Below are 12,554 nucleotides of genomic sequence, written 5' to 3'. Positions count from 1 at the left end.
GAGACATAGGCAGAGGGAGAAGCAGGCTCCCTGTGGGAAGCCCAATGTGGGACTCGATCCCAGGACCCCGGGATCATGACCTGAGCCAAAGGCAGACATTCAACCACCGAGCCACCCAGGTGCTCCCATACAATCTATATTAATTACATGTGATATATACCCACTAAAAGATAACACTACTTATCTGGAATCCCAACCTCAACTAAAATCATTATCATAGCAAGTAGAAGAAAGTTTTTAGTTCCAAACTCCCCACAAATAATACCAGGGAAAGTGGCCTTGAAGAGTCCTTCAATCCTTTTCCCTGCCTTTAGGAAGGCATTAACTATTCCACAAAGTTTGTCATCTAAAGAGTTATTTTGTTTTGACCATTTTTAATAGAATTCCAAATTGGAAAAGAAATCTTTGAGGATTTCACGGAGACTGTCCTGACGTAAAGAATTAAAAAAAAAAAAAAAGATCAAGGTCTATAGTAAGTTCCCTTCCTACAACACACCTGTTTTCTAAAGCACAAGTGAGCCATGTGTCAAACCAAACCAACCCCACATCTTTTAAGATCGCTGCATTATTAAATACTCTTTCTATTGCTATAAGAACATAACACGTTTAATAGTAAAAGAGCTAATAAAAAGCAAAATTCAAAAAGTAGGGTTGCAGTGATTATTCTGCCAATTATCAAATTTGCTACCCGTCACAACTGTTTAAAAAAAGTATCACATTAAAAGTAACTATTTTAATAGTTTCTCCAAATATCAAGTATCTAAGAAGCTTATCTTTCTTAAATACCAGTAATCTATGAGATTAAAGCAGGTGTCATCTGTAGTGAAAAGGCTTTAAAATCCAGTATTTTCTGTCAGGTAGGAGAACTAAGTTCTCCATGCTGGTGAGAAATGGGCATCGCTAATTCACTCAACGTGAACGGAAAAAATAGAACCAATCTCTTCCTCCTCCAAGACCATCTGCAGTCCCAGGACACAAGCTGAGCCTACCTTAGAAGCTCTGGTGTCCTTGAGAAGATTTCACTTTTTCCAGGTTTGCTAAAGAGAAATGTCTTTAGCCCTGCCAAGCAAGCAGTAAACTCCTTGATTGTACCTTAAAGGGAATGAGAATGTTTCGGCTCATTTGCATTTTAAAGGCTACTCTTTCATGATCTTTCACACTTGTAATAGATGTCTAAACCGTTAAATTACTATTTCTTTTCTTAGCCTGAAAGTCGATGCAGACGAAGAGCGTGGCCTCTCCCATTGTTCTTCATCCTGAGCCGGTCCCTGAACAATACTGACAGCTGCTATCAAACCGGGCTGCATTTACTCTGTGCGCAGCTGCTGCTTGTAGGAGCAGACAGCCTCCCGGAGCCTCCTCCCCTCTGGGGAGACAGGTTGACATACTGCATGTTCAATGAAGGGGTGCAAAGGTCCACTGAATTGTCAACCCAATTTTATGCTACTTCAATTTTCCAGGACGCGCACAATTCCTTTCAAGCAAAAATCAAGCATATGCCAGAGCATGAAACTTACGGTGCAGGATAATTATTGATCACTACAAACTTTAAAAGAGCCTTCTGACATAAATTAATAGACTGAGCCAAAAATTACAATTAGAAAAACCGCACATGCTAGTCGCTGAAGACATGCACTTGGCGTTAAGTCTTGTGCGAGGCCCAATTCACTGATTTGGGTTATTGTTGCTAGCTATCAGAGCTAATCTGCCTTTATAATCTCAACAACATGTTTCCTGGATGAAAGCCATTCATAAAATTAGCGATTCATCTGCCCTTCTAAAGCGACCTGCCATTTTCAGTTTCTGATTCAATTCAAAAGGAGTATTACCTATAAACATCTGGTTAATACAATTTCCTCCTTCCTAATGTGTGGGACTGGGCAGGGCCTTTGAGAATTTACAGGTAGGAGGTTCGCCGCCATCAAGAAATGGTATGTAAAAATTTAGAGACTCTCAGAAAACAAACATGTTCCACAAAGTGTAACTGGGTACTTGAGCATTGCTTTGCATATGTTTCTCTTTAATCAAAACAGGCTTTTCCATCCTCATTCATTTGGGTTAAAAAATTTCTGTGCTCAAGCTACAAGTACAATTTGCTATTAGTCTTTGCTAATCAAACACGGTACATGCAAAAGTACCAGTGAATATTTGATTTGATCTCTGAAATAAAGCAATTCATTACACAAGAAAAGGGTACAGAAGGCAGCCGACAAATGCAGATGTAATTGTGTTTTTTGTTGAATGTGATTAGAGAGCCCACTAAGTAACAGTCAAAAATGTGATCTAAAGAGCGGGGGGAGAAAGGCAGAGCCTGGGTCTGGGGGGGAAAGAGGAGGAGGGGAGAATTGTTTATGCAGAGCTAAGCTGTCAAGTGTAATAAAGCAGCTTGAATAAAATTTAAGCTGAAAATCCACTGAAGCTCCCCATTTCAGGGAGGAAAAAGCTATTAAAAGGAAATGAAGGTCACCCTCCCACTTTATTTCACCTAATTGACTGCCAATAGCTTACCACAGGCAACCCGACTGCAGATCGGCAATTGAGAAACTGATGAAAGGAGAGTTTTCAAGCTGAGGCTCATTCTTTAATCCTCCTTGGCTCTTATGTTTTTTCTCCATCTCCAGTTGGGATGTAATTTTAAACCCTGATGGATTAACTGGTTCCATTGTCTGTGGCCGTCATTGGACTATGGCACTCTTAATCCGTACAGCAGCATGTCTAATTATCATTACAAAGTGTCTGAGGGAACTATAAAGACCAGCAGGGCATCTTCTCACAAGCAATTAACATAAATTGATAAATGAGTGATTTGAATCCGCTCAAGGCACTAACATATGAATAAAATCAGAAAGGATGGTCCCTTGTTTCAGCTACTTCTTTGGCTTAGTCTGGAAGGGCAGAAAACATGAAAACCGTCTCTGGGTCTCAGGGCCTGCAGTGGTGAGGACGAGCTCAGGGGGGGCGGGGAAGGGAGGGATGGACCCCACGGTTCACTGGGCTCATTAATGCAGAGCAAATGACCTGTGATTGACAACCAGTTGCCAGCGTGGAGCGCTAACTGAACTCAACGCAGGAGAGCAGAAACCTGGTGAAAGGCTAGAGAGCACTGGGGCAGACAATTATCACTTCTTCAACGGCAAGAGAGAGCTCTTTTCATTGGGGTGCCACTTAAAAATTCATGCAAGAGGCACAAGAAAGAGAAAGAGCAAACAGTTATACCAGGGTCTAACACCCCAGAAAGCAAAAGGCAAAAAAGCAAAAATGGCTAAATAAAAGGATCATCCTGAGACCTGTCCTGACCTCACTGTGATCCAAAGTTAGATGCCAGAAGTCAGGAAAGTATTTAAAACTCTAACTAGAAGCTTTTACAAGGATGGTTTAAGTGTCAGGGTATAAACTGCATCTATTTCCCCATTTCTTCCCCTCCTAACAATGCTTCTATCACCTTATGCTCACCTGTCTTCCTCAACACACCTCGGCATACCTGAGCCCTCCTCCCCCACCCTGACCGACAGGCCAACGATAAGCCTACACGACATTATATACACGTAGATATATACAGACAGATTAAGCCATCAAATTAATAAGAAATGAAAGCTGGTTATACACACTGTAGGAGGTAGACCTGGTAGGCCACGTACCCCGATGATGGCATTCAACTCTGCCATGGTCACCTGTTTGGCACGCTCGACAGCCTGGGCCACCTGTTGCTGATGCTTTGAAAACAAGGAGAAGAAAAAGTGTTAGCAAGGCAGCCAAAGAACTTCACTGTACCTTCCAACAACAACAACAACAAAAATATAAAAGCATATGCAATGCAGATCCAAGTAGAATATGGATTTAAATGCGAAGTTTCTCAAGTACTGATTATTTCACAGAACACATGTACAGCAGGAAAAGGAAAACAGAGAACGGGTGCTTTCCTTATTTCTAACCAACACTAGTCTCCACTTAACTTCTGATGGGAATTTTGGGGTTGAAATGATAATTTAAACATTAAATCTTCCATTATTTCTCAAGTCAACAAATCTCAACCCGCCAGTAGTTTGTGGAAACTCTGGGGATTCTTCTCCTTTATTTAGCCTTTAGATTTTTCATCCTCCTGAGGGGGAAAAAAAAAGGATACCCTCCCCCCCCTCTTAGTTCACAGGTTGGAAACACCCTGCATACCTCCCAACTCCACTCACAAATAAGAACAAAGCCACATCTTTGCTTAGAGAGGCATGAGGCTGTGGCAGAATCTGGGATTACTAAAGTCTAAGGACACCATCCCAAAGGCCAACAAATCTGAATTTTATCATCAAATAGATGTTACACCAGGAAAGGCAGAGATGAAGCCTATGCTATCCACTATGGAGCAGCAGATGCCAACAAGAACAGACACAGTATTCTAGCTGTGAGTTCAGGAAGCTTTTCACTGTCTCAAGATACATGCATCCTGTCCAGGCTGAAAACACAGTTATCATTTATTAGCTTGTATCTGAAAGTAAAGTAAACTTGCAGGCAAAACTATAATATATTGGTTTTGAATCAGTTTCATAGATTACTCATATGAAGAGCTTCTCCCTCTCAAAGTACAAAAGTTCAACCTCTGTGACTTTGTAACTTCATAAAATGGCTTCCATATGTAAGTGACTCTGTACATCACGGTAACGCAAACTCTTATTTTAACCTTAGGAGTATTAGCATTCTCGTCCTCCGTGGACATCATTACATCAACCTGACTTGATGTACAAGTACAAATGGAGTACCTGCTTCCATGGTCAAGTCAATCGTGATGGAACCATTTTCAAAATGCAGGAAAGGAAAAGCTCTCTAGAAGGACACTTGAATCACCAGGGGCTTACCAAGCTTAGTCTACTCCTCAAAGCAAAGGAAAGCTTTACATTTGATTGTCATTTTGCAGCCTTTCACAGAAAAAAAAAATTAATTTGAGGTTGAGCTATCGTCACCACTTTTACAGTGTGCCCTCAGATCTGTTAGATGGAATAGCAGGGGGTTTACACACTTCAGCTGTAACAGATGTTCTTCACACTTGTTCCTTGTGATAAAATTAACATCTTAAAACTAGCTAATTTGCAAACAGAGAAGCAACATAATTGCACTTTAACAGCTGAACAGTTTTACTTACTTCCTGAGACAGAAATGGGATGACTTGTGCACAAATTGTATTCAATCTCTTGGCGATTTCAGTCTATAAAGACAAAGCCATATAAATGTTTAGTATACTTGATAATCAGTTCAGAAAGATAAAACTTCATACCCAACACTTTAGCCTTCCACTACCTCACTCTGGAGGGCATAAAATTGCTTTCCCAAGCTATGTTGCTAATATTTATCTTGAGATAAACAGTAGATATTAATCCCACTTGCAAAGTAAGACATAATCGCACACTTTATTGGTCACTTAAAGAAAAGATAATGGGTAGCTTAATTGAGTCGGAAAATCTACGTGGTTTAAGGCTATACGGTCCTTTAACCTGGTGAGTGCAAACCCCCTCATATGCTTATTCAATTATGGTGTACTATTGAACTGTTTTTTTTTGTTGTTTTTTTTGAAGATTTCATCCATGGGCAGCCCCAGTGGCGCAGCAGTTTAGCGCTGCCTGCAGCCCCGGGTGTGATCCTGGAGACCTGGGATCAAGTCCCACGTCGGGCTCCTTGCATGGAGCCTGCTTCTCCCTCTGCCTGTGTCTCTGCCTCTCTCTCTCTCTCTCTCTGTCTCTCATGAATAAATAAATAAAATCTTTAAAACAAAAAATAAAGATTTCATCCATTCATTCATGAGATGTACACAGAGAGAGGCAGAGACACAGGCAGAGGGAGAATCAGGCTCCCTATGGGGAGCCTGATGCGGGACTCGATCCCAGGACCCCAGGATCACGCCCTGAGCCAAAGGCAGATGCTCAACTACTGAGCCACCCAGGTGCTCCATACTACATGTTTTTATGTCATTATAGCAAGTTCATTCCAACTGGTGTAGTAAGCCAGTGGGGCAGGGGCACCATCAAACTGGGTCTAGCCTTCAAGATAAGGTCAAGAGTGAGAGCAAGAGGAGCCCACAGATCTCCTTCCTGCTTGTCCCAACTCTTATACAACCTAACTTTTATACAACTCAAACAGGACTTCAACATTAGTAGCCCTCAATGAGTCTATTGCAAACAGGCCAAAGAAACATAGCTGAAACAGCACCCAAGGCCAGTATGAGGGTCAGGTCGAGGTGCTCTGGGTATTTATCTGTCAAGTATCACCACAGTGAGGTATCAAATGTACACCTTGCTGGGAGAGCCCCATGGGTCAGCTGGATGTCACAAAATGTGTCCTGAGGGTCTGTGGCACAGGCTTTTATAAAGAAAGTAAGAGAAGTCCCCGCTCAGTTCCAAATCCACAGCAGTCCCTCTGCTGCAAGGGATAAACTGGTCAAGGGAGGCAATAAATAGTGCTCTGCCCACCCAGCCTCTAACATCCTCCAGCAATGCAAAGCAGCTCTGCTTTCCTCTAATTCTGAAGAACCAGTTCTGCCTTAAAAACAAAACAAACAAAACAAAAAAAGGTCATCTACAAAGGCCCAGCCTTGACCTTATTTATTTCATCATTTTCTGTCAATGCTTACTAATGCCACCTCTATTACCGAATTAGGTGATGAAAAGGAGCATGAGAAGAAAATTATGAAGCATATAGACTATGCCCAGAGAATGGAGTAAGCAAGATAAAGTAGAAAGCCCAGAAGCTGTATAATCAAGCATATTAAAAAGAGCTGCCTTTCTCCTCCAGGATAATTCCAGTTAACTAAGCAACAAGGACTTTGGTTTTATAGGATGGGACTTAGGCCAAACCAACTCAATTCTCCCTGACCACCAATGAGATAGGGTTACAGACCTCTCCTTGGAGGAGAGGGGGAAATGCTCAGGGTAGAGAGCAAACCCATGACCTTGCTTTAACCAGCGGGGCAAACAGATCTATGCAAAAAAGATGCAGCTGTACCAGGTGCAAAAACAGAACTGGGTCAGCCCCACCCAGCTCATTTGATCAGAGCCACGGACTCTAACTCAAGGTCATGGCTCTCCTCGAAAGTATGGGTAGTATGGGTAGACTTCCCTTCCTTCACAACAGGGTTCTGCACCATATATTAGGGTACCCATGTAGGAGTAGAGCTGCCCTTTGCGGACTTGTAGGTCCTTATTCCCTATTCCATACCTACCGTACAGTCCAACAGCAGTCCGTACTTTCCCGTTCTCCAAAATGCACACTTAAGGTCCACTTTTAAAGAGGACATAGGCTCATTTTGAGCATACACAGGCACACATTGAGATATATATACAGAAATATAAAATAAAGTTAAAATAACCTTAAGTCTATCATCCCAGAATATCCATGACTAACAACATTTTGGTGATTCTGGAAAGGATCATTCCAGGCTCTCATTACATACATGTGCACAAGCCCAGGGTGGAAAGATACACTTCCTATACCACGGGGTCCCATTATATTATTCACTGCTTTTCAATAATACATTATTTCCACCCAAAAATGTATAAATGGGTGCCCTCCCACTCAATAAATACAAACATGAATAAAGACATCATTCCACCATACAAGCATACTGGTGCACTCCTGGTATCAGTGGGTATTTATATTTCATCTAATTTTCCAAAATTACAAACTCTGTGTCGAATAACCCTCTACATAGATCTCTAAAAGGAAGAAGTGAAACTGCTAGGTCAAAGTGTATACATATTTTACATTGTAATGCATGCTGATAAACTGCCCTGCAGAAAAGGTTACCAATTTACAGTATCACTAGTCTATGAGGGGGCTTGCTCTCCTACCCAATGTCAATATTGGGTTTTGTTGACCTTTTTAAAATCTCTATCCATCTAATAGATTAAAACAATGACTTCATTTTTATTTGCATTACTTAGATTCTTCCTGTACCTAAACATCTTCTCACATATTTTTTGGTCCACTTTCTATTTTCTTTCCATTATTTTTCCTTGGGTATTTACTACTCATCACTGTCTTTTTGTAATAGTTCTTGCCATATAATAAATATTGACCCTTTTTCCATAGTTTTTCCAGCTTGCCACTAGTCTTTCAACCTTGCTTACCACGGATTTTTTTGGCCATGAGTAACTTTAAATTTTTATGTGATCACTTACTAAGGGATATTTTTCCTGTGTTCTTGACTTTAGGGTCAGGGTTAGAACACCCAAAAATCATAGAGGCCATTCTTAATTTTCTTCTAGCACTGCTAATGGAATTTATTTTGGTTTAAGAAAAGATGGATCTCTTTAATTAGTAATAATAATTATATGTGTTATTACATAGAATGGCTTCAAGGTAGAACTGAACTTAACTGTCAGGGGACAGTTTAGACCCTAAATGGAATGAACTCATAAACCTTCAATAATATCAAAGTCACTAAAAACAAAAGAAGTACAGGTTAAGGCATAAACAATATAAATTAGGTAAGAGTACATAAGATTGAAACAGAAGAAGAAGGTGAAAGATCAAAACTCAAACCGATGAAGAGACGTCAAAAGCCATGCCATCTGTCCTGGGAATTCTCAATCAATGGTCCGGAGAAAGAATGGAAATCAGAGCAACAGAGGAGGCTATTAGCCCAGCTGTCTTCCCCCCTCTGCCAGGTCTCTAAGCCCTCATCTTAACGGAGCCTCTGACAAATGAGCTTGATTTGGGCCTACAAAGCTAAATTCAGATCTCACCTCTGGTTTACCCTGAAATTCTTCAAGCTGCCCTGGTTCTCCCTAACAAGAGTACCTACCCTTCTGGCAGAGTGAGGATGCAACCTGTTTCCCAGACAGGGCTTTGTGAGCTCCGAAATATCATGCCACCCGAGGATGGTTTCACAAACGTTTTCCCCAACTCTTAAAAGAGCGTGGACAGCAGCATAAAAGCAGACAGTAATTCCTTAGTATTATCTCTTGCTTCAATGCAAGGGTATTCTGATAAGACCTTTAATTTAGCACAATATAACAAGTACCAGTTTGCCACCTGTGCTTCTACTCCTGACTACAGAGTTTGTAAGCAGGTTAAACTGGACATTTCACCCGGCTTCAGCAGGTATTAAGAAAGTTCTATGACTCTTTTAAGACTGCCTTCTATGTGCTCTGAAGGCTGGACAGCTCCAGGGGGAAAAAATGCAAAGGAGAACCGTATTTTCCCTCTAGAAATCATTCTTCTGCCCAAAGCTGAAGATATATTCGGTAAGTCATAATGCTTATATATAAATTTTCCTGTTCCTGTATTTATGACACCACGTAAGGCAACAACATTTAGGCTGTCAAGAGCTTTCCCCAAACCAGATCTGCAAGGAAACTTCATGCCCAGAAACTTAACGAGCAGGTCAAAGGCCCCAGCACCAAGCCTTCCTTCATGGATAGCTGCCACATACTGAGGTAGCAGGAAGCAGGAATCCAAATTACCTGTCCAGAACTATCTGTTATTCTCCTTGTCAGTGCCAACTTCCCTCACTGATTTGCTTATGGTAATAGCGTTGGCCCTGATAATCCAAAAACTTGGGTTTCCATCTCAGCAAATGAGTGAGTACTCGGTGTCCTCAGGGAAGTCACTCCCACTGCTGGGCCCCAGATCTCTGCCAAATGACCCCAGTGTTTCGTCAGAATCAAGTGACCAGCTATAGCTACACTAGTGCAAAGTGCTCTACTACTACTACCCTGACCCTTGGAGGCCTTCCTTAAATCCACTTCGAAGCTGCCCCGTAACACCAATAAGTACTTGTCCAGGCCATGCATAATCCTCCATAGCATTTACTGTCATTTAGCAACCTAGGCCTCTGTGTTTGTTTATTAGTTTTAAAACATTTTATTTAAATTTAATTTGCCAACATATAACACTCAGTGCTCGTCTCATCAGGTGCCCTCCTTAGTAAGCTTCTATGTTTAAAATCTTGTTTACCTAAAGGTTCCATAGAGTTTCATAACAGCTTCTGGCATTAAAGTCTTCTCCATGCAAGACGGGAAGCATGAGAGCAAGACTCCTAGTGAACCCTGACACAGCTCCTTGCCAGACCTGCCCCACAAAAAGAATGCTTCATAGAATCCCCGCACACCTTCAACTCAATGGCCAAGATGCAACCAGATAAACTGTTTATAAATGGTGTTTGAATAAGGCTTTGTTTACAGGACAAAATCCTGTCTTGAAGTATGAGATTGGTGTACATGCGTATTTTAACTTCAATATGGACAAACCCCTCCAGGGCCTGCAATGAACCAAAACCTAGTGTATTCTGCAAGGCTCTTGATGGAACATGGAATGTTCTTCCTAAACTTAAAGTTTTAGGATTTTATGATTCCTGAGAGCTCAGCTCTCCACCTTTTCATATTCCTTACACCTTGTCTACTAGACTGAAGACTCCACTCCCCAACGTCTGTCCCCTTCTCTGCTTTGCAGAGAGTAATATATATTGAGTGTTGTCTGAAGCTCAAAACAGGGCGAAGACTGCTCAAGAGTAATTGCCCGTGGGTCTCAAAGCAATCCAATGGCACCTTGCCCAAAGTCAGCTTAGGGAGGGGAAACTCCACCACCATTAAATTGCAAATTGATGGATCATAAAAAATGCTGCTTGTGCTGAGGGCTGGCAAACCGATCTTCTGGTTTCCTTGAACCAAGCGGGAAGCCAAGAGAAAAACACAGTGGAGTGTTGGTAAGAAGTGTCTGGCAACAGATAAATGGGCAAGAACATGAAAACAAAGCATACAAAAAAAAGGAAATAAATAATCTCTAAATCCCTTCTGACTGGATTTCTGAGTCTGTGAAATGACAGCCTGAAACACAGGGGGGTGGGGGTGGGGGGAGTCCAACCTCACCAGTAACCAAATAAAATGCAGATTTTGTTGTATGTAAGGAGGGTCATTCCACACCAGTTAAGTTATTTTATTTAAAAAAATTAATAAAATCCCACAATGATGAGTCCTCTGGGAAGCTGGAACAATCGTATATTACTGATGACAGAGTAAATTGGTACAGTCATCTTGGAAAGAGGTGGGCAATGTGTTTCAAGAGCATGAAATTATTCAAACCCTTTGGTAAGGCTTCCCACAGCTAAGAATGTATCCTAAGGAAATAGTTCAGATGAAAAGCATTCCATGCATGAAGCTGTTCACTGCAGCACTCGTTTCAAAGCAAAAGAGAAAAAGCCAGGTAAAGATAGAACAGCAGTTCCACACATCACAACCATCTGCAGAGTTTTTGAAAAAGTTAACATTTGCCCTCCTGATAAGTCAGTTGTCTAATACTAGGAGAATGGTTAAATACACTACATCAACCCAAAGGCATGGCCAGTAACCATTAAAGTGATTTTGATGGATAATGATGCTTAAATGGCCAACACGTTCACTAGATGAAGCAGGAAGAGAACAAAGATGTGGTGTTAATGTGTCTATTTTTTTTTTTAACTTATGCATGTGGCCAAGTGCTATAACTTGATACCCAAAATAAAAACAGTGATTATGCTGGGGTGGCAGGGTTATCTGTAACTTTCCCCCCTCCAGTGACCTTGAAAACACCACCCATGATTGACTGTTTTAACGTGTGATTACCCAGGGAAGGGAGAGAAGGGCAGTCAGGCCCACTACTCCTGTGATTGACGGTGGCGCTGACTCACAACAATGCTGGCAAACCCTAAAACCCTTTCGGTGCCCAGCTCTCTTACAATCCTCTTATCACTGTGCAGAAACCAATGCCTACAGTAAATGATTTGCCTGGGATCATAAAGCAATATTAGAAGTCACTTCCTCTGCCTACTCCTTTCTCTAGGAAGTGGAAGTGGGAAACTGGGACACACTCAAAACCAGAAACAAAGCTGATGAACTCAGCCTTGTCTGCAAAGCAAGACGCCCAAGTAGGACCACAGCAGCGCAAAGTCAAGAGCATGTCATCCCTCAGCCAACAACAGCACCACAAGAAGCAGCCCCTGTCTGCCGGTGGTGGCATGGCAGAAATGCTCAGCAAGGCAGGGGAGGAATCTTATAAGGGACCTGGGTTATAAATGGCAAACAAAGAGCAGCCAGCCAAATAACCTCACTTTCATCCTTTCATTAGTGCGTCAGCCCTAACATCAGGCAATCTAGCACCCCAATAAAGCAAAATCCACAAAAACCCATCCAAAAATACATCTCTAGATCCTAAAGATGACATCAGGATATACCTAAGAAAAATTTAAGATGTTTGAACAAAAATTGCATACCTAAAATGATATATGAGGAACACTGTAAATAATCTCCCGATAGTCTCCCAGCTGCCCTTCACAGGAGGAGAAAGGTTCCCTGCCTACAGACTGTCTTCAGAAGGTTGGCATTTCACCAGCCTGTCTCCCATAATGGCACCTTGCTTCACCAGCACATGCATGCAAAGGTAATTTTATCTTAGATTCTAATGCATCAGTGTAGCCTTCTGTTTAAAATAGAATTATGTTGATAAAGGACTAACCACATTTTGGGGAAATCCAAATGAAAAGGGCTTGGCCTCTCTCTGTGGTTTTAATGGTTTAACGAGGTTGTCAGTGGTTTTCAGAC

General features: G+C 41.6%; 1 protein-coding gene across 6 annotated transcripts in view; it reads right to left on the bottom strand.

Moving 5' to 3' along the window:
• TLE1 (TLE family member 1, transcriptional corepressor) overlaps positions 1–12,554 on the bottom strand; it is an 86,159-nt gene that overhangs the window by 54,024 nt on the left and 19,581 nt on the right. For 3 of the 6 annotated variants that reach the window (XM_077905761.1, XM_077905768.1, XM_077905795.1), the window contains 2 exons: positions 5,129–5,191; positions 3,609–3,713 (listed from right to left, as the gene is read on the bottom strand). In XM_077905761.1, the coding sequence (XP_077761887.1) occupies positions 3,609–3,713; positions 5,129–5,191 (168 nt within the window). Of the gene's footprint in view, positions 1–3,608; positions 3,714–5,128; positions 5,192–12,554 lie in introns of those variants that run through there. The other 3 variants (XM_077905780.1, XM_077905788.1, XM_077905775.1) reach the window with 1 other exon arrangement.

This window comes from Canis aureus, chromosome 1, assembly GCF_053574225.1.
Source record: "Canis aureus isolate CA01 chromosome 1, VMU_Caureus_v.1.0, whole genome shotgun sequence".
Taxonomy (NCBI): Eukaryota; Metazoa; Chordata; class Mammalia; order Carnivora; family Canidae; genus Canis; species Canis aureus.
This window is presented reverse-complemented; position numbering and strand designations above follow the sequence as displayed.